Here is a 27,239-nt window from a genome sequence, read left to right on the forward strand (position 1 = left end):
GAAAAGAAAAAAGCACACGGGTGGTTGGCGTTGTTCAAAAGCTTTCAATCAAGATCTGCAAGCTTGATGTATTCATTCTCGCGTATCACAAGATTGCTAGCTTCCAAAATCTCAAAAATTGACTCGTACTCGCGCGGAACTTTGACTGGGGCTGCGTTTGTCTTGACCAATTGGTTAAAGATGGTGGCGAGCTCCAGAAGAGACTGCTGAAGCCCTGACTGGTCACTTACTGTGCCTGAAACGGAATCGGCCACGGCCATGTACTGGATCAAGACTTTTTTCAAGTACATTTGAAGCTGGTGTGCCATCTCCTTTGATTCGGCAAACAATTTTCCAGTCGAGGAAACTTCTTCTTCCGCTACTACCCATTTTTGCAACGTCTTCTTCTCCCGCAACTTGCTGTCGCGAATCCTTGTTAGTTCTTGAACCATGGCTGCAAAATCGTAACAAGATTCTTTTGCCTCTTCAATCTCGCTTAGCTGCTTCCTCTTTGCATCAATCATATCCTCAAGAATCGACGCACTCGCCGCGGTTGCAATGGTGTCATTTTTCTCCAGCTTATAGGGAATCGTCTTGTAAGTCTCGTATAGCGCGATAATCCTTTTCTCAATTGATGACGATTCATGCAAATCCTGGTCAAACGTAGCTACTGCCGCGTCAGCTTGTCTAAGATGTTCCTCCACCCTCTTGATGTCGTTCTCTAGTCGGTTAAGATATACTTGGTCTCTTGCCTTGACTTCATCCGTGGCATCTGTGGCTGCTGCTGCTGTTGTTGTTGTTGTTTCAGTTTCGTCTTTCATCGCCTGAGGAAATTCCACCTTCCTCTGTTGCAAAATGAAAAAAAAAAAAAAACCAAAACCAAAAAGAGCCCCAATTGAATCTCTTACAGCTTAAGAGAAAATACCCTGAGGTACTATAATCAATCACACGATGTCATCATTCTCCACAGCAGCATTGCAAAGTCTAGACGACAAATCCAGGAAGGAAATCATGAACTTTGTCGAAGCTGAACAGTCGAAATCCAAAATACAAACTGCAGTGCACAGCTTCACCGACATGTGTTTCAAGAAATGTAACAAGAACGCCCCCATAATATCACCGAAATTAGACGTGAAAGAAGAGCAGTGTTTGGTTAACTGCTTGAATAGGTTCTTGGATACGAATATCAAAGTTGTGGAAGCATTGCAGGGGAAATAAAAAAAAAAAAGAGGAAAGGAACTAGAATTGCATGGGTGGAGTGGGTTTTCCCACGTATCTTCATTGTATATATGTACATAATTCGTCAAATTCTGACAATTTGCCACAACTTACAGCCAACTGTCGCAAGGACCCGCGGTTCACCAGGATTTGCTCCTGAATGTCTGCAACTTTGTACTTTTCCACCCTTTTCGTCAACAAAGCGTAAGCCCCCACGAGGTCGAAAATGAACGAGTATAACAATGGTGATTCGAGTTGGAGAATCTCATTCTGCGCTCGAAGAGCAGCTAGTATAACCTTGCACCTCTCCATCATCGCGATATTGGTGATGAGTTGGTTCAACAAGTAGAAGATTTTGGAAACGCTGATGAGAACGTCGACACCAATGCGTTTGATGCAGATTGATAGTTGCTCCAATAGAAAACACATTGTCTTTTCGAAATTTGCAGCGTAGCTCATCGACGACATGATGGTGGCAATGGTCTCGATGTAGTTCAAGTTTGTGCCGAATTCATCATCAACGCGGTACAAGCTAGGATACGCCACTTGCAAAAGCGACAAGGACTCGTCCTCGGGGGTCACGGGAGGGATGTGCAATAGACATTTGGACAAGCTTTCCCTCAACTGAGGAACCAACGAGTTCAAGGTGTCTAGCTTCAACTTTTGCAATACTTTACAAGTTTCAATCTTCCCCCATGTGTCAAAGTAAAAATCGTCAATGAGCAACAACAAAATGAGCATATTCACCTCACGGTCTTTGTTCTTGGTCACTTCAATCAAAAACCACGCCTGCGCCAACGGTACAGGGTCGAATGTCTGGTCCTGGAACGTCAATTTCGGCCGCAACCCCAGTCGCCGCCCGCCCAAGCCCAGCTTTGCTTGTTTTTCAACTTTTTTCAAATTGGATCGAAACTCTTGATTGAGGAACTGGGTGAGGTAGGACTGTAGATTGTTTGATTGGATGATTGAAGACACGATCTGAGCATTTGCCTCTGAGCACCAGCTGAGATTGGGGTTAGCATGCAATGAGATGGCCTTGACCACATCATAGTTGATAATTTTCGCCGACTCTATTGCGAGTAGATCTCCATGATATCGCAGAGGCGGTTGCCCTAGATCCGATAAACTCTTGACAATCTTGGCAACATCCTTTAAAGTATCCACCTCCGGCACCTCCTCAATCAACATGACTGTGTTTTCTACTCTTCTGTCTTTCGCTTTTCCTTTTTCTCAATTACCCCCATTGATATCACCACCTGTCACGATCCTGTTCACGGTTCACGCGACGAGCAAAAGAAAATGAAAAAAATTGCGCTTAATTCTAAAATTCCGACGGAATATTTACACACCATCTCTAAGAACAATCCCACGCCAAAAGGAAGGGAGGAGGAAAAGAATGAAGAAAAACGTCCTACGCTTATCACAAGAAGTCAAGAATGCGCTCAATCTCAAGAAACCCGTGGTATCTTTGGAGTCCACAATAATCTCACATGGACTACCCTACCCGCGAAACGTCGATATGGCCCTCGAAGTCGAGGAGATCCTCCGAGATTCCGGAGTCACTCCAGCAACATGTGCGTTCCTCAAAGGTCAACCACACGTCGGTCTAACTCAATCGGACTTATTGATCTTTGCCGAGGAGGCAGCAAAACGCGGGGGCGACAAGGGGGTCTCCAATGTCTCCAAAGTGTCGAGGAGAGATATCGGTTACGTCATGGCTAATCAGTTGTATGGAGGCACCACGATCTCACTGACGATGATCTTGTCGCATTTGGCAGGAATCAAATTCTTTGCTACTGGCGGATTGGGCGGTGTGCATCGAGATGTCCCTGGTGAAACATCAATGGATGTTTCTGCGGATTTGACGGAGTTGGGGAGAACACCGGTGAGTGTGATTTGCGCGGGGCCAAAGTCGGTTTTGGATGTTGGGCGAACATTGGAGTTTTTGGAAACGCAGGGTGTGTTTGTCGGGACTTATAACGAAGATAAACTTGATGCAAAGGATTTGAAATTGCCCGGGTTCTACTGCCGCGAGTCGCAAGTGCCATCGCCATTTGGGTTCGACAGCTTCGAGGAAGCCGCGCAGATGGTTTATGCGCAGAATCTGCTTGACTTGCAAAGTGGCAATGTCTTTTGCATCCCTCCTCCAAAGGATACTGCGCTAGACAGCTCCTTTATCTCAGAGATTATTGAGCTGGCCAATGAAGAAGCTAGAGCCAAGAATGTGTCCGGTAAGCACTTGACCCCATTTTTGCTCGCGCGAATAGCTGAAAAACTGCATGGTAAATCGGTCGATTGCAACGTCAGTCTAGTCAAGAATAACGCTCGTGCAGCTGCTGAAATTGCAAAAGCCTACCATGCCATTTCACCACTGGAAGTATGTGATTGAAAACCAAAAAAATAACAAAAAAGAAAAAATGGACAAAAGATCAAGAAGATTAGAAAAAAAAGCAATTTTTTTTTTGTGAAAGATTACTGACCCCTTCTTGATGTAGGTGAGCCATCAACCAATTATTGAGAATACCGCTAGGACTAGTTCTGGCTCCAAGTCGAGCCCACCGTCTGACACCAATTCAAGTATTTTGGTGGTTGGCTCCGTGGCGTTGGATACAGCAGCCACCCTTGGCTCCGATACCAAGATGCATGACTCAAACATAGGCACGATTACCAACTCGATAGGCGGTGTAGGCTACAACATTGCACTAGCCAGCAAATACATTTACCCACTGACGAGGTTCATGTCGCGAATAGGCAAAGACGTGTCGGGGGACACCATTTCCAGCGAGGTGCAATCGCAAATGTCGAGCGTTTTAACCACTGGTGAGGGACGCAGTGCCCAATACGTATGCACACACGACTCACAGGGCGAATTGATTGTTGCATGCGCCGACATGTCGATCATCGAGGAAGCAGCATTCGCTGACGATGTGATTCGCGAACTCAACCGCTCTAATCCAAAAATTGTCGTTTTGGACTGTAACTTATCTAGCGAGTCGCTCAATCGCATCATTCTGCAGCGCGCGCAACGTCTCGACGGCGGGGAGTCACCACCACTGGTGATTATTGAGCCGACTTCATACGTCAAGGCGCAAAGACTCGGTCAAGTTCAACTTGCAGTATTTCCCCATAACGCAGTCAAGCTAATCACGCCCACCGTGCAAGAGCTACTGGGCATGTTTAATTCCATGTCCCGAGCGGGCAAATTCGAGTGTTTGGACCACTGGTTCCCCGTCGTGGACGCGATGAGCATCAACGGTTTGATGCGTGAAAAACTTGCCAGATTAGACTCCAAATACAAGCTAAACTTGGTGAGCTCGGGTGTGTTGCAGCAAAGTTTCCATTTGTTGCCTTATTTCCAGAACATCATCGTCAAGTTGGGATCCAAGGGCGTGCTCTCAATCGGCTTGGCTGCCAATATTCACGATTTGAAAAGCATTCCCACAACGTCTCCATATCTACCTGCTTCCATCATCACTAATGATCCAAACAGCAAAATTGGCGTAGTTGTTGAGTACTACCCCGTAGCCAAGGAGAATGAAAATTTGCAAGTTGTCAACGTTACAGGCGCAGGCGATACACTCGTTGGGTTCTTGGCTGGCAAATTGGCTCAAGTCGCTGCCCACTCGCCTAATGAAAATTGGTTGAACCTGGAGATTCTTTCTTGTGAGCAAGTTTGGAATAGATGGGAACACATTCACAAAGCTCAACTGGCGAGCGGGTTGACTTTACAAAGCACAAAAGCTGTCAGCCCTGAAATTGGCAAGCTTTGAAGGACTTAGACTCTGTTCTTGTAATGTTATTCTTTCTATAGACTTGAATCAACTGTCTCAGATCGCATTGAGGAGTGCGCCCACCTCCCCCCGCAAAGCGCGTGGGCCGCAATTTTACGAGTATGGTGAGCAAACTCGGAACGAAGCTCATGGACACTTACCAAAAAAAACATTGAAAACTTGAAAAATCTCCAATTTTGCTAGTGCAATTGATTGATCTTTACCTACTCGATAATTCACAAGATAGACAATGTTTAGAGCAATCAGAGCAAGACCGTTGAGGTCGATTCTCCCCGTCGTTGCAATTTCATCAGGTCTCGCATACACAACGTACAAATTTACCAGTACCACCAGCACCACAACCACGACCCCTAGGACTACACCATGGATTCTTTCTTCGATCTTGCCCCAGATCCACCTCGACACTCCCCAACCCCCAAGACAAACAGAAGTCAAAGTCGACGACTCAATCTCCGCCTTCCCCACCCACATCCCCAAATCGCAACTAATCACGCAAAACTTCACCTTGCTAGGCCACGGCGTTCGTTCAGTGACATTTATCGGCTTCAAAGTCTATGGCGTCGCGATATACATAGCAGAAGCAGATATCCCCAAGGCGCACCGGATCCTCGCCAACTTTGCCTCGTGGAACCCAGCTCCACAAACACCGCACACGAGCTCGTCGCCCGTGCAATCGAGCTTAGTCCACGCGTTAACGAACCCCGCGGAATCGGAAGCCATTGTGGAATCGTTGCTTGACAGTGGCGTCCATTTCTTGATTCGGTTGTCGCCTGTACGCAACACCGACTTCAGTCACTTGAAAGACGGGTTCATCAAGAGCATCTTGGCGCATTCAAGCAGCAAGAACGCTAGCGGTGACGAGAAGCTGGCGTTGAATCAGGGTTTGGATCAATTGAGAGAGATCTTTGGCAAGAACAGAGGCAGTGTGCCTAAGGACGATTTGTTAGTGTTGGAGCAGCTTCATGATGGAAGCTTGGCTATTGCATATGTCGGGCAGCAGAAAAAGAAAAAGAACCAGGAAAATGGAGAAAACGTATCAGGGGCTAGAAAAGTGAGGGAGATGGGTACTGTGAGCGGGCCCGTCGTGGCCAAGACGCTCTTGTTGCTGTACCTCAGTGGATCTAAGCCACTCAGTGAATCCTTGAGAAAAAGCTGCATGGAGGGATTAGCTGAGATTGCAGAGACCCAATAAACGAAAAAAAGAAAAGCAAGCATATACAAGACGCGTTCTGAGACCCCGGGTTGGCTCTGTGTGTGGGGGTCTAGTAACCAGAATCTGTGAATAGCAGCTACGATACTCTAAAATGGATAACAACATGTACTATTAACGACGCAACTGGCGATTGGGGTTTGGGGGTAGAAGACAAACACGGAGTGCGCAAACTATAAAAATTAAAAGCTCGACCATCTAATGGCCCCACTTCCATTGCACCACGCCGACACATACGATACCCGCAAACATGGGGGCATTACGGGGTACGTCTAATTATATCATGCACCCACATGCACCCTCCACCGTCAAACGCATATCCTTCACCATGCCAGTGTCTGTCTCTCTCTCTCTCTCTTTATTCTCTATTCGCTATGTATAGATAATTATGCGCTGGCGTGGCGCAACGAAACATTGGCTGCAAAATTATCTAAACGTGTTGAAGCATGAAATTTCCCCCCACCAGGGTGTATCTTACTCGGCCCTCCTACCTCGGCCTCCGCCCCTGTGTCAGAACTCGTGCGTTTGTTATCAATCTAGAGCAATTACATGACATTCAAAAGTGTGTTTTCTCAATAGATATGTATTAAAAATGAAATAAAAAGAAGGTCAAACTAATACAAATTGTTTTGTTTTGTTTTTTTGTTTTCTCTCTTACTTTACTTTAGATCGTGACTGTAGATAAAAAATGACTGAGTAATTGTTGATATTTGAAAAAATGCTAAGGTGTGGTGGGAGGTCGTCGAAAAAATGATCATGGCTGAAGATCTTTCATCTCATTTTCATTTTTTTGTTTGTTTGTTTATTTGTTGGTTGGTTTCTTGGTTTCTTGGTTTACATAATAATAGATGGAGTTTCCACATTGGCACTGATGGATTTATGTGGCAAGACCTTGGCGCCATTCACGTAGATTTCATTCTTAATTTCAACATCGTCACCCAAGACAGTGACCCCCTCGGTTCTGGCCCACTTGCCGATTCTCGAGTTCCAACCCACAATGGTGGACTTGACCCAAGCATGGTCATTTACTCTACTGTTGGCCAACAACACCGATCTCTGGATTCTTGCACCTTCGCCAACAACCACGTTTGGACCAATGGTGACGTTTGGGCCAATCAAAGCCAGTGGGTGGATCTTTGCCGAGGGGTCAATCAAGACATTGCCTTCCTTGTGGACAAACTTCTCGCTGCTCAACTTGTCGGGCGACTTCTTGGACAAGGCAGTCAAATAAAGCACGGTTCCACTAAGGAAGTCTTTTGGCTGTCCAACATCCATCCAGTAGCCTTCCAAGTCAAACGAGTACAATTGCTTTTGGTCAACCAAAATGGGAAAAGTCTCCTTTTCAATCGAAGTTGGCTTGGCTTCAATCAAGTCAATCACCGATGGGTTCAAGATATATAAACCGGCATTGATTCTGTTGCCAACAAACTCAACTGGTTTTTCAACAAACCTGTCAATCAAGTTGGGGGTGTCTCTGTCGTGGACAATGACACCGTATTTGCTTGGCTCGTCGACTTTTGTAGCAACAATGGTACCGGCAGCCCCGTGAGCCTTGTGGAAGTCGGCCAACTCCTTGAATGGATATTCGCAAATGACATCGCTGTTCAAAACGAAAAATGGCGAGTCGTCTTTCTTCAAAATCTTTTCTGCCAACTTCAAAGGACCGGCTGTTCCCAATGGCTCTTCTTCAACACTAAACGTGATCGAGACACCGTATTCTTCTTCGTACTTTTGCAACGTCGACACCATAACCTCCGGCCTGTAGTTGACGGCCAACACGATATCGGTGACACCGGCATTGGCCAAGGCCTCAATCTGGTGCAAAATCATGGGTCTGTTGCCAAACTCAACCAATGGCTTGGGTAAAGTCAAAGTCAATGGTCTCAACCTAGTACCATAACCTCCAACTAAGATCAATCCTTTCATTTTTAAGGGTATTTGAGGGGGGGGAGAGACGAACGTGGAAAAGTTGGATAAAAGGGGAAAACCGTGAAAACGTGCAAACGATTAGTGTCTGTGTATGAACCTACTTTTGATGTAGCAGGATACTTGCTGGCTGGAAAACTTTTTTTTTCCTTTTAGCTGTGGATAAATACGACTTGTTAAGGTCAAAGAAGGAAGAAAGAAAAAAAAAAAAAAAGACAACAGGAAGAAAGATGGAAGATTGATGGGAATATCGTTTATTATTTAAATTGTCAAAGAAATTCTAGCCCAAATCTGCCCCCTCGTGTGTCTTCGAACGAGCCCTATATGATACCGTGTCTGTGTGTCTACGTGAGTGTGTGTTTGTAGCCCAGTGGTTAATAGTGTGGTATGAGCTTATGCGCACTTGTTGGAAAGTTGAGCGTGTAATTTTGTTTGCAGTAAAAAGTCGCACTGTCCGTTTACGCCGCCAAAAAAAAAAAAATTAAAAGAGAAGGATTGTGTTTGTTTTTGGTTGCAGTTGTTTGTGTTTGCAGTGCGTCACTTGGTAGCGGGTGGTAAGTTGGTAGCTGTGCTGTACATTATTAGACCTCGATACAGATGCAGGTGTTTGTTGTAGGTGTTGATAACAGAGACACCGTGGCTATTATTAAAACAACGCATTCAACAACAACAGCAGCAGCAGCAGCAGTAACAGTAGCAGCACCTTTTGAGCCAGAGATTTGTCCCGATTTGATCGAGAAACAGCAGCAGCACCAGCAAGAGGCTTACATGAGCTACGATGGGGGTTGTGTGTTGTCTTTTTGAAATACGATTAGCCTTTAAACAAACTCTTGTTTCTCCCAGGTATCCTCCTCCCATGTTGTGGGACTATTTTCCACGTGTTTTTCTGGCTACTCGCTGAAAGGCCCACACCTTCTCTCTCCAATTCTGTTGAAACGGTTCTGCCACCCTCTTGCAGTTGCAACGACCTTCCCTTTTCGACAGACAATTTTCTTTTTTTTGAGAGGCCAAAAAGCACTGCAAAGCAGGAACCGGCTAGTTTAATTACTGTCGTTTCTTTTCAAAAAAAAAAAAAAGACACGTAGAACCAAAGAGTAAGACACATTCCAGCTTACACTCACACACAGACACACTCTCTCTCTCACGTTGCTGGTGGTGGGTCCGTCCGGTAGTCCAAGCTCGGTGTTTGATTGGTCAAGAAGAAGAGCTGGGGCAAAGGTGGGCAGAGGAAGCAGAACAGGGCGGTGGGGGTGTGCTGGGGCTATTTTCCCTGTGGGGAGAGAAGTTGACACGTATACCTCCCCCCGTGAGCACAGCCAGGCACAAAGTGCAATATAATTGTAGTCTTTGCAGCGCCCAGGGCACTTTTGAGATTGTGCCGATTGATGCAAGCTCTAAAAACCGGGCCCAATAGTACACGACTGCCACTGCTGCAATTGAACCAGATCGCGTCGCCGTGCTAAATTGAAGAAATAGCCTGAGATCCGAGCTCGTAGGTTTTAGTTGGTCCCTGCAACATGGTTTCGACTAAGTTGCAATCTCTTCCTCTCTCTCTCTCTGTATCAACGCGAATCAATCTCTAAACAGACGCGTCCCCACCGCACGTTCGCGCTCGCTCAGTCGCGCGTCGCAAATCTTTTGAAGCGAGAATAACAAGACGAGCGAAAGAAAAAAAGAAAACAGTAGAGCTTCACTCTGTTCTTTTCTGCCAGCCTGTCCTTCAGCCATCATCCAACTGGCCGCTCATTGCAAGCCATCTATATCTCATGCATAAAGAACAGCTCGATACGCCAGAGATACAAGACAAGGAGAACATTAACCGACCAGGTAAAGTAATATATCTTCCTACTGGTTATGCCCGCGTGCTTGTTTCTTTGCTTGTTCGATAAGGTCTGTCATGTCTCTCGACTGCCTTCTCAGCTGCGAAAAATGCACGAGAGAAATAATTAATCCGGTTCAGCTTCTTTTTTCTTTTTTTTTTTTTTTTTGATCCAATAATTTTGCGCTCTGCTGCATTTCCTCGTGCTAGAGATGAGAAGATGTAAGCTCTTATGTTGCTTGTGCTGTGGCTCTCCGATGAAACCTGTTGGAGCTAAAAAAAAAAAAAAACAAGGCGAGCATAGCGTCGTTTGTGTAGAAAAGGCCTTTGAACGTGGTTGAAATTATTCTGAGGGGCAGGACTAGACAAGGTACGGCGTTGGGGAAAAACCTGAATAAATGTGGCTGCAAAACCAGCAAGGCAACTGGCTCTATTCATCGTAACCGCTTGCCTAATTTTCACTACAGTTTCGCTGCAATCTCGCTGTAAAATTCGAGGTTAAACTCAAAGCCAACAACATACAGTGGATCTGCCAAGTACACAGAGCAAGAAACAGAAAAGCCCATCAACGCACCTTAGACCTCTATATCCCAAATCAACGCATGCACCATATACCGCCTTGCAAAGCGCACCACACCATCGCCTAGCTCACATAGCCATACTCAAAAAAAATTTACCACCCATGGCGCACTGGAACAAGAACAATCTCGGAGAAAAATAGAAATTAGAAGTTCTCCGAGATCTCAAGTTCGAATCCGCCATGGGGTCACGGGGTTTAAAAAAACATTGGAATCTGTGACATTTCCTAATATGATGATTAATTATGGATGAGTGAACAATCTCTGAATGTTGTTTTAAACAACGAGGATTAAAAAATCCTGCCTTCCTACTGATATGGATAACAGATTTCCTCTTTTACCTTTAACATTTATGTCTTCAATGTGTCTCTTAAGAATCTTGTTGTTGTTTGCGAGGTACTAAGAACCGATGCCATGTAAACTGCCTGCTGTTTTTTTTTCCGATCGCTTAAATACCCGTCCAAGACCCGCCCTTTCAAGCCACTGGCATCCATCAACTGTGTCATTCTCCTACCAGAGCGCAGTTTCGAGTTTTTGCTTTCTTTTGCAATGTTTCAATAAAAAAGTTGATATTTCTCGTTCTCTCTATATGTTTTATACGTAAATTACAATCGAACTAAATGTTCTATTTATCTAACTATGTTTTAACTCGTCTTCACCTTATATGGCCTCCCACTGCATGTGACCTCAGCTCGTTTGCTTTCTTCTTCGGGTTCTTTCCAATTTGGAAATCTTTTGCAAATCCTCCTCACTAGGCTCATAAATATGCCATATGGTATAATGCGGCAACCCACCAACTTTAAATCCCATCGTCTTGGCCATCTTCCCAAACGCCTCCGTCTCAGCATGGTTCAAAAACGTAAACGCGGGGAAATGCACTCCTTGTCGGAATATCTTGGCTCGCGCCAATATCGAAACACCTCCAACGCCATCCAAGTCGACAACCTCTCTTGGATCACCATTGGCGTCTCGAATGTACGCCAAATGGGCACGCCATGTGGGGTATTCGGCATAACCTTCAACGATAACATCGTCTTCATCCAACGTCTTTGCCAAGTCCAACGCGGCATCAGACTCGATCCAAGAGTTTAAATCATAAGGCTGCTCATTGCCCAAGAATGTAGGCAAGGGACGCCAAACGTTTGGCACCATGACATCATAGTCATGCATCATCAACTCTTCAATAACGTTACCCGGACAAGTCTCAATATCGACATCTCTCCAATAAACCCACGAGTGATCGGCCCTCAACGCGCTGGAAGTAAGCCAATTTCGCGCCCTGCCCATCAATTTCCTTCTGATGCCTTGCACTTTAACCGCGTGTCGGTCACTGAATCCTTGTCCAATCACCTGTCCGAAATTCTTTTCATAGATGGTGACCGATCTAAACGGAGTCCGGTACCCCTTGTGGTGCTCGGGATTGCTATATGCCTTTTTCACCGTTTCCATATACGATGGCTCCATATAGCTCTGGTACAAATCGTTCGAGCCTTTCACTTTTGCGCCATGTTTCAAATCCTCCTCTGCTTTCAACAAGTCCACCAACGTGCCATTCTGGAGCGCCACCGAGTACCTAAACACCGTCTCCAACGTGGTATCCTCCGGTGAGCAGTCCGACACCAAAAATGCAATATCAATCAACTGATGGTCGTACGTCAAGTTCATCAAGTTGTAAAAAGCCATCGGCAACACGTGCTCGGCGTTTCTCAATGGCATCAAAAAAAGTACATTATCGCCTTCCCCTTTGCCGTTAGCTGAGCCCTGGTAGTCGTTCAAATCGAAATACTCAACTCCACTCTCGCGCAAGTCCTGAGTGGTGATTTCCTCCGGCGAAAAAACACCATCAGATTCTTTCTCAAATGCGTCAGCTGCCTCACCTTGTTGCTGCTGCTGCTGCTGCTGCTGTTCTTGTTGTTGCTCTTGCTCAACGCCATCTTTCGTGACTTTATACACCTTGTGATCCTGGTTCTTCAAGTCCTCGTCTTTTTGATGCCGCTGATTCTCAAGCTCCATCTCTATGCTCTCCTTCAAATCAACGGGTTTCGGCAACTTTGCAGGAAACTCGAGACCGAGATCCCTGAAAAATTTAATATAAATAGTATAACATATCAAACCGGCAATTATCGCATAAAATATCCTCTTGAGCAATATTCGTTTGGAATGCTTCTTCGGTTTTAGCTTATTAAATCTATAAAAACAGTGAACGTTAGTATTGTTGAAAACGAAAAGAAATAAAAAACTAAATAAACCAAACAAAAACACCAACGACGTGGTTTGGATGGATGGAGGGGGACGGGGTTTGGTTGGTCTCGAGGCTGTGAAAAGCCTGTGGATGTTTACACATACATGGGAAGATCGGACTTCTTTTTCGAGCCATACATGTCCGGCGTGAAGGCCCGTAGTGACATTCAGAATTGATGTGATTTCAAATCAGCAATGCTGATGAAGAGTGGGGTTATGGAGTCTAGAAGGGGAGTCAATCAGGGTTGAAGTAACTTTTTGATCAACGTGTCTTGGACTCTATGTTCTTGCTAATAATAAACAGTAAGTAGACCAGTCGCTCTCTTTTCTCTCCTCTCCTCTCTTTCTTGATAAATAATTTTTTTTTTTTTTTCGTTGATTCTTGATTACTTTGACAGATTATAACCATGGGCGTCCACCATCTACATGTACTAGGATACCCTCAATTTCACTCCAACGAAAAGAAAACCAAATCAAACTACGTCTATTGCTCTATCCAACGCTATATAAATAATGTAACCTCTACAGTGTTTCCCCATTTTTTCCTCAAGGTTTCAGCTCTTTCAAACCGTACACATCGGGTTTAAACCATTGCTTCTTGAGTGTTTCCCAACAATCGTCAGCAACACTCAAAGCATCGCTTTCACTTACAGTGGATTTTCCTTCAATGTAGACTTTCAACTTGGGCTCCGTGCCTGAGCCTCTAGCAGTGAACCTCACAGATAGCTTGGGGTCGTTTGCAGGCCTTTTGAGTGGTTCAAGCACACCGGTAATCATCTGAGAGTGAGGGTCCACCGGCAAGAGCGGTTTGTGGTCCGCGGTTGACGAGTCGTACCCCACAGTCAAGTCTCTCCAATATGTAACCTTGTAGCCTCCAATCGTTTCAGTATAGTCACTACCCTTGTATGAATCCCGAATGCTTGCAAATATCTTACCGGTAACTTCCATATCACCGACTCTATAATATCCATTCAAATCCTTGAACCAGCCGTATTTCCTGTATCCAGCTTGCAACTTGTCCAAGACATCAACGTCGCCACTTGCGGTCCACCGTTGGTACAACTGCAAAAACACAATCGCAGCAGAAACCCCGTCCTTATCGTGCACGATATCAAACATGAACCCAATCGACTCCTCGAATGCAAACGGAACCAAGTACCCGTCTTTAGTCAAGTCTATGGCCTTGTTTCCCATCCATTTGAACCCAGTCAAGGTATCTGCAAATTGGAATCCATCCTTTTCAGCCATGGCTTTCAAGATCTGGCTCGAGACTGTGGAGTTCAACAAATACGTGCGCGACAATTCGTCCTTGCTCAAAGTTTCAATCACATGCATAGCAAAGAGGAATCCAATCTCGTTGCCCGTCAACTGTTTAAACTTGCCATTTTTGTCAGCCACGGCGAGACTGAACCGATCAGCATCGGGGTCATTTGCCAACACCAACTTGTAACCCAAGCCCAGCGCGGTCTCAATGGCCAAGTCCAACGCACCTTTCTCCTCCGGGTTGGGGAAACTGACAGTGGGGAACGCCGGGTCAGGCTTAGCTTGCTTAGTGACAAACTCATATTTCTGCGTCTTTTTAAACAAGCTCAAACACTTGGCAAACGTCTCCAAACCCACACCATGCATGGGCGTGTAAACAAAGTTGAAATCCAACTCGTCCGTCTTGACCAACTTCAACTTGACTTGCTCGACATATTGTTTCACGATTTCCTCCTTCACCGGCTTCAAAACACCACTGTGGAAACCAGCAGTGAAATTCTCGGTCACGTTCCAAACTTGGTCACTCCAAGGCTGCAAATTGTGCTCAATCAGCTCAGCAATTTCATGATCTACCGGGGGGATAATCTGACACCCATTCAGATAATACACCTTGTATCCATTGTCCATTGCCGGGTTATGCGACGCAGTAATCATGACTCCCCCCGAAGCGCCCAAGGTGTCAATAGCAAAGGGCACCATGGGCGTGTGAACGTATTCCCGCGAGGCTTCATCGTCATTCTTGAATTGGCCCTCGGATAACTTCAACGACTCCCGAGAGAGATCATCGATTGAGCCCAAGTAGTACACCGTGATGCCACCTTTAACCAAGGCGACACTCGCCAAGAGCTCCGCGAATCGTTGCGAGTGATAACGGTGGTCATACCCAACAACAATTGACGGGTGTTCGAACTTTGAAGCGAGATAGTTGACCAAACCTTGCGACGCTTGAAGCACTGTGACATCGTTCATGTGGGCAAACCCTGACTCCATCGACGAACGCAAACCAGCTGTGCCGAATGCGATTCGAGGGTACAACTTCTGGCGCAACTTGTCATACTCGCGGTTTTGCAGGAGGGTCTGGATTTCTTGTTTTGTTTCGGGGTTGGGATCAATTGAGATCCAATCCTGTACAAGCTGGTCTATCTGGGCCGTAGAGATGCTCATTTGCTGCAATTTAGCGTGGAAAAGTTGGTGGTGGGTGAACTTGACCTGGTTGTCAAATCCTCTATAGCCAATCTTCCTATTCTTATATTAGTTTTTTTTTTCCCAATTACCAAGCTTGCTGCAAAATGAAAACGCAATGTGGAGTCGCAACCACGCGGGTCGTACGGGGATCGGGAGAGAGATTTGGAGATAAGCTGCTCTTCATGGACCAGTTGAGTCCGTGGCAATCGCAATTTGCAGCGTTAATACATTGCATGAAATTAAATGAAATGAAGCTAAAATTGAATTAGTTACAGACTCTCTAGAGTCAAGACCTGGCACTCATCTTTTACCTCATCGTAGGTTATAAATTCAACCGTGCCTTTCTTTTGCACATCCTCGATATGGGAGAATAGTTTTAAACTCTTTGCGCTCAGGTCCAATTTCACTGGGGCGTCCCACTTTTTCAGCTTCTTCTGATACACGGCAGAGCTATATTCGTCACCACCGTGGTTCACTATGATGAGACTTGACGTTGGATCGATTATAAACTCCTGAATCACACTGGCAAAATCCAATTCGTTAGCAACGGTATTCTTTCGCACGTCGTAAACTTCTATTACGCTCGCATTGTTGTCGTCATCTTGAGATAGCACAAGTAGCCAGTATGCGTTTGGAGCAAATTGCACTTGTTTAATTTGTCCATACCGCGGCGAAAACGCAGCTAGAACATCGCCAGTGGTCATGCTCGAAAGCTTTATCTCGGACCCGTCGAAAGCGGCAAACAACTCACCGTCAACGTGAACAGCAGGCACCAGCAACAGCGTCGGTGTTTCATGCCTTGCCGCGACGCCGTGAGGATCGCACACGAGCCAAGATTTCGTCGTGAAAACCAAGAAAATGTCCAACGACGGATGGCTAGTGACAGCCGTCACCTCACTTTCAAGCTCAATTGTCGAGTCCGTATTGGAAAAAGCCAATTTTTGCCCATCTACAGCAGCAACGGTACCATTGTTACTTACGCACCAGTGCGATATCGAAGCCAAACCCGTTTTCCAAGCCGTGGTACTCTTTTTTCCAATGTCGAAGCTGTTTATGCTATCACCATCCACGGCCGCTAAGCGCTTGAGATCTGCATTGAATGTAACGTCGGTGGCGTGGGAAGACGCTCCTAGAAACACATCTTTGTAAATCTCCCCTTGCTCAAGATGAAACGGTTTATTGCTGCCGCTATATGGAAATTTGACCTTTGTGGACTTGTGCAACTTGAACAACGCCTCAGCCTCCACCTCGATCTTCTTTAACACCTCCTCCTTGCTCTTATTCTTCTCCCCATTTTCCACCTCTTCAACCTCCTCATCTTCCTCATCTCGGACTTCCAAAGACAACACCAACTCCTCCAAAGCTTGCTTCGCGTCGTCCCTCTCCCTGATAGCTCTAGCAGCAACTCGCACCGCCGCGTCCAGTCGATACAAAGCCTGGCTCAATTCCAGTTTCAACAGCTGCACCGTCTTGCGAAGCGTGAAAACTTCCAATACCGTCGAGTCCCATTCGCTTTGCAAATTCGATAGTAGCGACGGAATCGATGTTGTAGTTGCTGGGTCGGGGGGCGCCACTAGCGGTGTGAGTTTCAAAGTGATGAGGTCCGATAGTGAAAGTGGGTCATTGGTGATGGGGTCTTTTGAAGTTGTCGACACGTATTTTTCAATGTATTTGCGCTCGAATACGGCGCCGCTTTTCGGCGATGCTACTGCTTCTTTTATTCGCTCGCCTGAAAGTGCACATATCATGGCTCTTGCTGGAGGTGTTCTTGGTGATTATGATGGTGATATTGGAGAGGGGGAGAAGCACGAAGAGCTCATAGTTTGGAACATGCATCGAATCGAGATATTTTCAACATCTGCCGAAAGAAGTTGGTAGCCCAGAGCAGCGAGGCTGCAGCACACAATACACCTAGACTGCAAAAAACAACAAGAACCAGAGGTTTGAGTGTTTACTTGATTGTGTTTTAATCTGCATTGAATAAGATTCAAATTAAAATCGAAATTGAATTGAATTACATAAAAAAGTCTAACTCGTGTCTAACGTCCTGCATCATTTCTCATGGTGAACATAGGCAGCGTTGGTTTGAACTTTGCGGTAGCTTCTGCGTCCGCAGATTCCAAAACAGTGTCCCAATAGACTAAAGAGAACCAAAAGCAAAGCGGAGGCAGCGGCACTCCAGGCAAAGGCGTAAAAATTGATCGACAAGAAGGATTTGATACCCCACTCTCCAACTTCGTCATTGATTTTCCTCCTCACAAACACGTATGTTCCCGTGACCAAGCCCGCAGCAAGGATTGAAAGTAGGAAAAGTAAAAATTGAAACATGAAATTCAAGAATGACAAGCAACAGTTGTCTGGAGACAAGCAGCATCCCATGAATTGGATCACAATCGAGATGAAGGCTAGCGCAGCCGCGCAAATCATGAGTGCAAAACTAGCCACCGTCAATCGGTTCAACAACTGCAAATCATCTTGCAAGCTTCCCGGGAGATTCAAATCCTCAGGCGTGATGCTATCTATAAGCACTCGCAATTCATTCTTGTACTGGGTACTCAACTCATTGACCAAAGTCGACTGCGAATCAACGGAAATACCATCGATAGTGCGATTCATCTCTTGTTTGAAAATTGTGATTGGATCAAAGAAAAATCCAGCAGTAGGAGGCGAGCACCAAGTATAGTTGACGTTTGAGTTATCGAAATTTTCATCAAGAAACCTTCCAAACGAATTATCGGGAGCCGCCGTTCCGTTGGAGACTTTCTCGCCTCGACAGTAGCCCCAATAGCTGGCCGAGTAGACGTCGGCAATACCCAATTGCTCCGGGGTGACGTTGTTCAACAAGTCGGCTATTGCGGCTTGAACCGTGGTGTAAAAGCCCCCGTCGCCATCAGTGGGCAAGCTCGTGGGGACCGAGATGCCTGCGTTCGAGGCAATGCTAGCCACCTGGGCAGTGAAGTCGGGCTGATTGGCGATACTCGTAGCAAGGTTGATCCAATCGTTGATATTTGAAGGAGTGGGCGCGGCAGTAGTCGTTTCTCTTTTCGCCATCATCTCCACCTCCACCTGGGGTTCAACCGCATCGCGGTTGAAAAGGCGTTCGCCGCCACCACCAACAACGACAACGTCTCTTTTGCTCGATCCAATCTGAGCGCTGATGATCTGCCTCAAGTCTAGACCCAGCAAGTGGAAATTGATGAGATAGGTCCCCGTGAGGTACCCCTTGTTCTTGTAGGAGCCCGCCACTGCAAACGCGGTCAAGATTAGCGTGGCAAGGGAGAAGAAGACCAATACGACCCGAAAGCAAGCGTACTGCATCCCGTGTGTCTGTGCTTGTGTGTGTCTGGACTGGTAATAGCTAGCTGGTGTCTCTAGGAAAAGTTGAAGTTTTGTCTTCTAGTGTGGTGTCCAGTGTGTGGTAGTTGTTCGAGGAACGAGGATGGGAAGGAAAAAAGCGCGTTTTATATATTATCAGCTATAGCTCTCCCGGCTGTGAAGCCCCTTCGAAACAAATTCCAAAGTAAAGTGGAGTGAAGTGGATGTGGGAGAGTAGAAAGCAGAGTATAAAGTTTCAGGAAAATATTGCATAGCTTATATATATACACATGAGAAAATCTTGGCCCAGATGGGAATGACGATGTTGATGATGATGATGGAGGTGATGGTTATGGAGATGTTTCTTGTTTCCGTAAGCTGCCGCAACTCGGCTGTACCTCCACTAAACTCTTCTCCCTTCGGCACGAGCGCACCACGCGCAGGCACCCACCGCGGCGCACAGGCAGCCCCCCCCCCAACCCCCAACCCCCCCAGGGCGAAGACGGGGGAGGCTATTTTTAGGCGGGCGGGCCCCAAGCCTCGTCATGATGCGGTCATGATCCATCACGATACGGGCGGTACTTACAGCCTCCTCTGTCTCCCTTTTTCTCTCTTCATTAAGCGCATTCAAGATACGGTGAAAAAGGGGAAACGGAGGTACCCATAATTGGCCAAGAACAAAAACCGGAGAATGGGCTTCAACGACCCCCCTGATATCGATCTGGATCAACAGCCCCAGATTAAGGGATGCTGGAGTAGTCAACCGTGCTTCAACAATGCACTCACAAACAGGTCTCTTGATTGTACGAACGGGTATAAAAAAAGGGGGGAAGAAGTAGAGAGGGGGGCTGGCTTGTTGCAGTGCCATGGAAATATCTTAACCTAGAAGTGAAACAGAGAGAGAAAGAGAGCGTAAAGTAACTATGACGTCTGGTGCGTCAGGTGGGTGTGTAGGTGGTAGATACGCGACTTGGTCCTTGCTCGGGGAAACTCGAGCAAGCCATCTTTTTTTTTTCTTGATAATTTTTGCGTGTCACAACCGCCACAGCCCGTTAGTTGTGTTGCATTTGGCCTGGAGTTATTAATCAGCTGTTCACAGAGGAAGCGGAAACAGGAACTGGGGCACTTAGGCTACAGCTTAGCTTGTTTGGGGTTACAGATAATAATCTTACATTTTTGTCTTTGCTATTTACCGACGGGCCTTCCCTTGTTTTTTCCCCTTTGATCAACAGGGGGGGAGGGTCCGTGCTGCTGATGAAAAAAAAAATTTTGAATGAATTGTGTCAATATTATAACAAAACAGCTTTCAACCGTCAGTCTTCCAAATCGTTGAAACCGTCGAGTAGTTCTTGTTCCAAATCATTCAACTCTCCACCAACATCATCGTCTTGTACAGCTTTGGGGGTTTCTTGAGCATCGGTTTCTTTCTCATCCTCATCTTCATAAATATCATGATTGTGATCCAGGGCAAGTTTTTTCCTTTTCTTGTACATTTCTTTGATGAAAGAATCGTGTCCATTTGCAGTTTGTCTTCCTTGGAGTTCTTCATCTTCATCTTCGTCAGCATCTTCTAAACTTCGTTTCTGTCCATTTTGATCCTCCTCCTGGTCTTGGTCTTGGTCTTGGTCTCCCTCCTGGTCTTCTTCATCTTCATCATCACTCAAGCCAGCTAGAAACTCGTCAATTTCTTGATTAGCTTCATCCAAATCGTAATCATCAAGTGTTTCCATCGACCCCAGCCTTCCGCGATTTTCACTCATTGCCTCCCTAGCCGCCTTGATCTCTTCCAACTTCTTTGCATACACATTAACATCGCTCTCTTTAACATTCCAAAGTTTAGCATCGCTTGTATTCACCAAATAATCCTTTTCATCCTGCTTTTTCCAAGAGCTTAGACAGGAGAATAACCAGTCTGGGTTGACTATTTTAATTCGGTCTCCATATAATCTATTGGCAGCCCTTGCTTTAAATGTAGGCCCCGAGTCTTCACTGATATCTCGACACACAACATGGGTAACTTCGGGAAACACCTCATTGACAACTTGAACTCCAAACTGCTTACACCATATCACAATATCAGCATTTTCTATATTTATATCTCGCGGTATGATGCCTGAGAATAATATGGTGATTCCCGTCAAGCATTTGCTTTTCATTTGAGGTATCACTTCGGTCAAATTGGGCTTGTCTTTGCTCAGCTTATACCGGTGGTAGTATTCACGATGTACATCCTGTAGTATTTTATCCAACGCCAAAAGCTCATTATCGTCATCAAGTAATAAATTATCGTCGTCGTCACTGTCATCGCCATCATCAGATTGCGAGTCAACAGATTTGGTCTCTATATGATGCATCTGGATCAAGTCGTGCTGTAGTTTAGCCAAAGGTCGATCGTGCTGCTGCTGTTCAATCGTCTGGTTTCGCGAACGTGATTGCTCTAGTAGAAGATTGGTATTGCCCTCGCCACCTCCAAGTTCAAGAATTCTCTCAACGGGGTTGGCTGAAATGTCATGCTTGGCATCAATCGGGGTTGATGCTGCCTCAATTGAAGAATCACTGCTGGCACCATTACCATCATTATCACCACCACCTTGCCCTCCTCCCCCTCGTTTAGCGTCATTTTCCTTTTCTTTTTCTTTTTCTTCTTCTTCTTCGATCTTGGACTCAGCGGCAGCTTCCAACTTCGCAATGGCCTTCCTTTTCTTAATGGGTCCCGTCAATTGTCCCTTCTTTTTCGGTAAATACATGGAATTTATATCACCAATGCCCACGAAAAAATCATAAGGCACAACCTTGATCAAGTTTCTTTCCCACTGCCACACATCGCCTCTATCATCAATAATTGCAACCATCGACTGGTCAACGGGGAACAATCTCTTCAAATTCTTATGCGTCAACGATCCACTCTCATCTCGACTCAATATCCGATCGCCGAAATATTTCCCATCTGGATCTATGATATTGGCAATCGCCAATGCATAATTTCTAGTCGCCATGGTATATATGTGCATTTCGTATTTTTCATCCATCTTGCGCAAAAACTCCTGTAATCCGGGACGCAACTTGACATAGTACCAGCATCTAGTAGGAGGCAATCTTGGACCAGTCCACCCTGGTGGCACAACGGGGTCTTCTTCTAAACAAAAAGTCTTGACATCTTTAACCGCAGGGTAGTTTGGATTGGCGGGGTCCAGTTGCCACTCCCCCACCGTTGGATCAACCGTGGCGTGTATCACCGTTTGGTCCAAGTCCACCACAAGAATCAATTTTTGCTCTTCAATCAAACGATCGGTGGTCTTGGACTCAATCTTGGCTGCTTCATCGTAGCTTATCTTCAACTCCGTGCTATCGTGCGACATGGCAATCGTGGCTCGCTCCTCGTAGTCGTAGCCAGAGTAGTCTTTTTCTTCATCCAATGCCTTGCCGCACAAGGCACAGAGACCGCCGTACTGCACGGTGTGAGCGCATGCTTCTTTGATTTGTAGAATGTCGATGTTGCTATGGAGGATTTCTTCGTTTGGCTTGACATTGATTCTTTCAACTTCACCTTCAATGGGACTTTCAAATGTTCCTATACACTCAACACGGACCTTTTTCGGGGGCTCTTCTTTTGAATTGGGGTCATCTTGGTAGGTCCAGTATTTGTAGCTGAAAATCTCCTTGTGTTTGGTTATCTGTTCTCCTCGGCGACAGTTTATCAACGATATGATCACGGGATAAGGAAGTGATGAAGGTAGTCTGATTGCAGTCAGTTCCGACATCGCCGTCCACAAAAGTTTTAAATTTATATATCTTGATGTTTTCGACTTCCCAGGTAAACTTTTTCTTTTTGTAAACGAGCTTCTCTCAGTAGATTTTAGCCAGTTGTTTTGATTGCTTGATAGTTTCGTGATTGTGTGGAGCAGAAAGGCGTTTTTGTTTTTTGTTTGTTTTTTTTTTTTTTCAAATGGTTTTCTTTCTTTCTTCTTTTTGCAGTTACTTGGTGAAAATAGGATGCAAGAACTTCCAATGGTTCATAACTTGTAGAAAAGTCAATGAGTTGAGAAAGTTGTTGGTTTGAAGTTTTTACTGTCTTGTTTGTATGTTCTGGTGCTTTCTGGTTGTTTGTAAATTTTTTGTTTTTTGTTTTCTTCTCCAGATTGACTGCAATGATGATGTTGATAAAGAGACAGAGACAGCCAGAGAGAGAGGGAATCAGGGTGTGTGAGAGTGTGTCACCAGACCAGAGAGGTCCAGCAGAGAGTTAAACCGAGTGTTTATTATTAACCGCAACAGACATTCCCTTTCAGTTGTTCGTTCATGGTATCGGGTATCTTCGCAATCAATATTATTCACCAACCGTGCAACTTTATTATCTATCTGTCGGTCCATCTGGTACGGTTATGTAAGGGAATATATGTATATATGTCCATGAGTTCAGCTTGATGGACCGCTCCCGGCAGTTCGATCCTCCTCCGAGAACCAAAGAGAGAGCAAACTCAAAAGGACTTGACGCTCAGGTTGGACGCGGGGGGTATTTCTACATTTTTCATCCAAGATCTTTGATGCGTAAAGATTGAGATGGAGAGGTAGAGGCAAACGACATGGAATGGGTGGGGAGCTTCGGAAGCTGTCGCGTTCAATGATCTCAGTAGTTGTTGGTCGTTGCAGTCTCTGTTTTGCCGTCAGGTTTGCTCCAGAAAGGAGCAATTTCGTTGACGAGGCCCTGGGGGAGCTTCTTGCAGGATGAGTAGCTCTCTAAGATCTTCAAGGGTCTGGCAATCTTTCCAAACTCGAGTCAAAGCTCGGAGTTGAATACTTGCAAACCCACATAAACAGACACACACACACACAGAGGCTAGCAAACGATAAAAGCCCAGCTCTCTAGCATATTCAGCTTTCGACTTTCAACTTTTCAACAGCACACCACCAAAGATCATCTGGACCCCATGGATGGCACAGCGAAAGAGCTATCGGACAGCCATTGCCACTTCCACCCCGAGGCAACCCTCGAAGACGCCCGCGCGTTCGCAACCAAGCTCAACTGCCAATCTTTCAAAAGTTACGCTTTCCACCTCATGACTACCCAGCATATAGACCTAGAGTGCATGGACGTCTTGCTCTCACATTTGCAAAACCGCGACATCATTGTGCCGTATTTCGGAGTGCACCCATGGTTCAGCCACTTGTTCTACTTGGATCTGGCTGAAAAACCAGATAAGAGAGCACATTACAACCGCGTGTTGAAACCAACTCCCAGCGAAGATTTGCTCGCGGTGTTACCTGAGCCCATGAGCTTGTCGCAACACTCACGACGCAGCGAGGAGATCATCGCAAAGTACAAATTGGCAAGATTTGGAGTCGGCGAAATTGGCTTGGATAAGCTCTTTCGAGTGCCCAACGCGGGGTTCTTGGGCAATCCCGCGTATGGCAAAGCCGCTGATATTGCCAATGACGAGGTTGATAAATTGTCAAAGTCGAGAGTCTCGATTCAACATCAGATGGACGTGTTTCGGTATCAGTTGAAACTCGCCGAGAGGCTCAACAGGCAAGTCTCCGTGCACTGCGTCAAGGCCCATGGCGTATTGTACGATGAAATGATGAAGTTCCCCAGCTTGACGGTGTTGCTTCATTCTTACACTGGCTCCATTGATCAAGCTCGGCGATGGATAAAGAGCAAAAAACAACAAGCATTGTTTTTCTCCTTCTCCAATTGGATCAATGGCGAGAAATTGCAACTTCTCGAGCTTCTAGCTACTGAACTAGATCGAGGCCAAATCTTGACCGAGAGCGACATTTACATCGACAGGCTATTCACCCACGACAAGCATGCAGAATATTTTAACCATTTAGTGGGGATCTACGCAAAACTAAACAACTACATAGATCTAGATGCGTCTCAAATAGAATCAAATATGTTAGCTTCGATAAATGCATCGTCTTAGAGAAAATTGTTTTTGTCTAAAAAGCATACCCGGCTTACAATCTAGACTTGATGATGTCAACAAACTCGGGTTTCAAAGAAGCACCACCAACCAAGAATCCGTCAATGTCAGCCTTGTCCCGGAAGTCAGGAGCATTCTTGCCGTTAACGGAACCGCCGTACAAGATTCTAGTAGCTTCAGCCTGCTCTTTGCCAATGGTCTTGGCCAAGTGCTCTCTGATTCCCTTGTGGGTCTCTTGTGCGTCATCGGGAGTAGCAGCTAAACCAGTGCCAATGGCCCAGACGGGCTCGTAAGCAACAACAATGTTTTTCCAGTCGGAAACAATCTTGGAAACAGCATCCAATTGCCTAGCGCAAACTTGTAAAGTCACGTCAGATTTTCTCTCGTCCAAGGTCTCACCGATACACAAGATGACTTTCAAGCCATTGTCCAAAGCGTATTTGGTCTTTTCAGCGATGAACTCATCGCTTTCCTTGATGATGGTTCTTCTTTCCGAGTGACCGGTCAAAGTCCAGGTAGCACCGACATCGAGGATTTGCTCAGCGGTCAATTCACCGGTGTATGCCCCAGGGGGCTTGTTGAACACGTTTTGAGCACCAACTTGAACTGTAGGTTGCTTGTTTTCCTTGACTGCCAAGTCAATGTACAATGATGGAGGAGCAATGACAACTTCGACTTCCTTGGGCAATTCCTGTGAGTTTAAATTGTCAATGATTTGAGTCACCTGTTTCTTGGTTCCGTTAGCTTTGAAGTTACCTCCAACAAAGAATTGACGAGCCATTGTGTGTGTAAAAGTTGAAGTTAGTTGAGACTGTTCAAAGTAAAAAACTTGAGCAAATTGATGAAACGAATGAAGGAAGGAAAAGAAACCAATTGGCGGAGTGGAAATTTTTTTGGAGAGTTTTGGAGGTGGGACGAAGGGGGTGGGAAAAATTCGGGATCACCAGACGGGTGAGTGTGTGGGAGTGTGGAGTAGTGTCGCTACCAGAACATGGCTGCAACTTGTCCGGGGAACAATACAGAGGGAGCAGCAAACATAGCAATACATTTCATGTGTGGAACAGAGCCATCTTCACCGGTGCTTTCGGGGGTAACGGTGGGGGTAGGAAGAACAGGAGGGCAGATCAAGGTATGGCAAAAGGCTCGTGAAAAAAAAAGAAGAAGAACAAAAGGAAAAAAATCATATGCTGGTACCAGGAAGATCACCATCATCATCGATCAAAATAACCTGAAATGCTATTGATGCTACGATCTTTTTGTAAGTTATTTTTAGTTTATTCGGGTTGTTTTTTATTTGTTTTGTCGGTCTCGTTAGTTCAGCTTCATTGCCTCAAAACTCTCGCTGCTGTTGTTCAAACTTAGGTCCACTATAAACTTGGTCTGGCTCTGGTTTCGGCGCTGGCTCTGGCTCTGGCTCCGGCTGTGGCTCCGGCTCGGGCTCTGGCTGTAGCTGTGACTGTGACTATCACTGTGGCCATTACCGGAACCTCTCTTTGGGCTCGGCTGATGGCCAATCTTCTTGTACAACTCCGCAATCCTGCGGTTCTTCACCATGGTAGACATGATGGCAGCCTTTTGATTGGCGAGCAACTCCTTGATTTCGCCATCTTTTGCACCTAAACTGGTACCCGAAACAGCTATACGCGGATGGGATTTTTCAACTGCCTCTGACTCTTCCACCGTGTCAGCAACTTCCTCTTCTTCCGTCTTGTCATTCCAAGTCTGCAATTTCGATTTCAACTCAAAGCTCAGATCCTTCAGTGGCCGCTTCATGACCAAGTAATGACAATGCGGTATATTCTTCAACTCCTCAAACTCCTCATAAGTCCACTTGAACCACTTCATCAAAAACACCCTCGACCATATCCCGTGGGTCACCAAGACGAGGATATTGGGGAAATCTTCGTGTCGAAACTGTCTATAGAGACTCTCGTTGAAACTGGCAACTCGGTCGTATACATCGGCGGCACTTTCCCCATACGGTATTCGGTAAAAGAAATGGCCATAGTGAGCTCGTTCTTGCCAAATCTTTTCCATCTCCTCAGCTGACAGCTGGAAATTCCCGAAATCTTGTTCCCTCATGCGAACCTCTTCTCGAACGCTGTAGTCTACCCCTGGCAAGTCCTTGATCGATTCTATAATGTTGTTGCACGTTTGTCTTGTCCGCAAATAGGGCGAAGTGCAAAACATAATTGATTTTTTATTTCGTTTTCCCTCACTGCAATCCTTGAGTTCGGGATTTTCGATAAACTTTGCCAATACTTCACCTGCCTCAATCGACTGCAAATGGCCCTGTTTGGTAAGTTGCACGAGATGATTCGGAACAAGCGAGTTGACTGACTTGTCGCAGTTTCCCTCGGACTCTCCATGTCTGACAATTAAAATGTACTAGGCGATAACGTTAGTATCCTCTCCTTTCCTCTGCTTCCCCCGCTTTTTTTTTCATTGTTTCCTGCTTCAGCTCGACACATACTGTTGGTTTCCCCATCTGAAAGATAAAAAATCAGCTGAGCTAAGGCCCGTTGAATGAACAACTTGAAAACGAAGCAGATGAACTGTTGTGAGTGAGTGTGCGTTGTTCTTTCTTGCAGATATAGCGTGAGTTGGAGGTGTAGGAAGAAGCCGAGCGATTAAGTACAACTCTTTGAGATGAATCGCGCTTCCCGTCACCCGAGACCTCATTGGAGGCGCTGCCAAGTGCGCCCTCTGTTCCCAAGTTTCACGTACATCGATGTATACCACCACGGTCGGACGATGATAATATTGAGACCAGGACAGGCCGGTTCTTCT

At 45.8% G+C, this 27,239-nt stretch overlaps 14 protein-coding genes across 14 annotated transcripts; 4 read left to right on the forward strand and 10 right to left on the reverse strand. All coding sequences in view use genetic code 12, as the record gives it.

Moving 5' to 3' along the window:
• Positions 1 to 44: 44 nt before the first annotated feature.
• LODBEIA_P32440 (uncharacterized protein) lies at positions 45 to 800 on the reverse strand (the record flags this gene model as incomplete). Its single annotated transcript, XM_066973333.1, has 1 exon — positions 45 to 800. The coding sequence occupies one exon, from the start codon at positions 798 to 800 to the stop codon at positions 45 to 47; it is 756 nt and encodes a 251-aa protein (XP_066830182.1).
• A 130-nt stretch (positions 801 to 930) lies between these two features.
• On the forward strand, positions 931 to 1,197 carry LODBEIA_P32450 (uncharacterized protein; the record flags this gene model as incomplete). The annotated part of the gene is made up of 1 exon (XM_066973334.1): positions 931 to 1,197. One exon carries the CDS (start codon positions 931 to 933, stop codon positions 1,195 to 1,197), a length of 267 nt encoding a protein of 88 aa, XP_066830183.1.
• Positions 1,198 to 1,257: 60 nt separating this feature from the next.
• LODBEIA_P32460 (uncharacterized protein) lies at positions 1,258 to 2,385 on the reverse strand (the record flags this gene model as incomplete). The annotated part of the gene is made up of 1 exon (XM_066973335.1): positions 1,258 to 2,385. The coding sequence occupies one exon, from the start codon at positions 2,383 to 2,385 to the stop codon at positions 1,258 to 1,260; it is 1,128 nt and encodes a 375-aa protein (XP_066830184.1).
• Positions 2,386 to 2,593: 208 nt separating this feature from the next.
• LODBEIA_P32470 (uncharacterized protein) lies at positions 2,594 to 4,967 on the forward strand (the record flags this gene model as incomplete). Its single annotated transcript, XM_066973336.1, has 2 exons — positions 2,594 to 3,574; positions 3,693 to 4,967. 2 exons carry the CDS (start codon positions 2,594 to 2,596, stop codon positions 4,965 to 4,967), a joined length of 2,256 nt encoding a protein of 751 aa, XP_066830185.1.
• Positions 4,968 to 5,217: 250 nt separating this feature from the next.
• LODBEIA_P32480 (uncharacterized protein) lies at positions 5,218 to 6,180 on the forward strand (the record flags this gene model as incomplete). The annotated part of the gene is made up of 1 exon (XM_066973337.1): positions 5,218 to 6,180. The coding sequence occupies one exon, from the start codon at positions 5,218 to 5,220 to the stop codon at positions 6,178 to 6,180; it is 963 nt and encodes a 320-aa protein (XP_066830186.1).
• An 852-nt stretch (positions 6,181 to 7,032) lies between these two features.
• LODBEIA_P32490 (uncharacterized protein) lies at positions 7,033 to 8,124 on the reverse strand (the record flags this gene model as incomplete). The annotated part of the gene is made up of 1 exon (XM_066973338.1): positions 7,033 to 8,124. The coding sequence occupies one exon, from the start codon at positions 8,122 to 8,124 to the stop codon at positions 7,033 to 7,035; it is 1,092 nt and encodes a 363-aa protein (XP_066830187.1).
• A 3,084-nt stretch (positions 8,125 to 11,208) lies between these two features.
• On the reverse strand, positions 11,209 to 12,929 carry LODBEIA_P32500 (uncharacterized protein; the record flags this gene model as incomplete). The annotated part of the gene is made up of 2 exons (XM_066973340.1): positions 11,209 to 12,709; positions 12,868 to 12,929. 2 exons carry the CDS (start codon positions 12,927 to 12,929, stop codon positions 11,209 to 11,211), a joined length of 1,563 nt encoding a protein of 520 aa, XP_066830188.1.
• A 379-nt stretch (positions 12,930 to 13,308) lies between these two features.
• On the reverse strand, positions 13,309 to 15,189 carry LODBEIA_P32510 (uncharacterized protein; the record flags this gene model as incomplete). Its single annotated transcript, XM_066973341.1, has 1 exon — positions 13,309 to 15,189. One exon carries the CDS (start codon positions 15,187 to 15,189, stop codon positions 13,309 to 13,311), a length of 1,881 nt encoding a protein of 626 aa, XP_066830189.1.
• Positions 15,190 to 15,479: 290 nt separating this feature from the next.
• LODBEIA_P32520 (uncharacterized protein) lies at positions 15,480 to 16,958 on the reverse strand (the record flags this gene model as incomplete). Its single annotated transcript, XM_066973342.1, has 1 exon — positions 15,480 to 16,958. The coding sequence occupies one exon, from the start codon at positions 16,956 to 16,958 to the stop codon at positions 15,480 to 15,482; it is 1,479 nt and encodes a 492-aa protein (XP_066830190.1).
• Positions 16,959 to 17,262: 304 nt separating this feature from the next.
• LODBEIA_P32530 (uncharacterized protein) lies at positions 17,263 to 18,528 on the reverse strand (the record flags this gene model as incomplete). Its single annotated transcript, XM_066973343.1, has 1 exon — positions 17,263 to 18,528. The coding sequence occupies one exon, from the start codon at positions 18,526 to 18,528 to the stop codon at positions 17,263 to 17,265; it is 1,266 nt and encodes a 421-aa protein (XP_066830191.1).
• A 1,310-nt stretch (positions 18,529 to 19,838) lies between these two features.
• Positions 19,839 to 22,286, reverse strand: LODBEIA_P32540 (uncharacterized protein; the record flags this gene model as incomplete). The annotated part of the gene is made up of 1 exon (XM_066973344.1): positions 19,839 to 22,286. One exon carries the CDS (start codon positions 22,284 to 22,286, stop codon positions 19,839 to 19,841), a length of 2,448 nt encoding a protein of 815 aa, XP_066830192.1.
• Positions 22,287 to 23,612: 1,326 nt separating this feature from the next.
• On the forward strand, positions 23,613 to 24,449 carry LODBEIA_P32550 (uncharacterized protein; the record flags this gene model as incomplete). Its single annotated transcript, XM_066973345.1, has 1 exon — positions 23,613 to 24,449. One exon carries the CDS (start codon positions 23,613 to 23,615, stop codon positions 24,447 to 24,449), a length of 837 nt encoding a protein of 278 aa, XP_066830193.1.
• Positions 24,450 to 24,483: 34 nt separating this feature from the next.
• On the reverse strand, positions 24,484 to 25,230 carry LODBEIA_P32560 (uncharacterized protein; the record flags this gene model as incomplete). Its single annotated transcript, XM_066973346.1, has 1 exon — positions 24,484 to 25,230. One exon carries the CDS (start codon positions 25,228 to 25,230, stop codon positions 24,484 to 24,486), a length of 747 nt encoding a protein of 248 aa, XP_066830194.1.
• A 530-nt stretch (positions 25,231 to 25,760) lies between these two features.
• LODBEIA_P32570 (uncharacterized protein) lies at positions 25,761 to 26,937 on the reverse strand (the record flags this gene model as incomplete). Its single annotated transcript, XM_066973347.1, has 2 exons — positions 25,761 to 26,837; positions 26,923 to 26,937. The coding sequence occupies 2 exons, from the start codon at positions 26,935 to 26,937 to the stop codon at positions 25,761 to 25,763; spliced, it is 1,092 nt and encodes a 363-aa protein (XP_066830195.1).
• Positions 26,938 to 27,239: the final 302 nt, after the last annotated feature.

The sequence above is a fragment of the Lodderomyces beijingensis genome (assembly GCF_963989305.1).
Source record: "Lodderomyces beijingensis strain CBS 14171 genome assembly, chromosome: 4".
NCBI classification, from domain to species: domain Eukaryota; kingdom Fungi; phylum Ascomycota; class Pichiomycetes; order Serinales; family Debaryomycetaceae; genus Lodderomyces; species Lodderomyces beijingensis.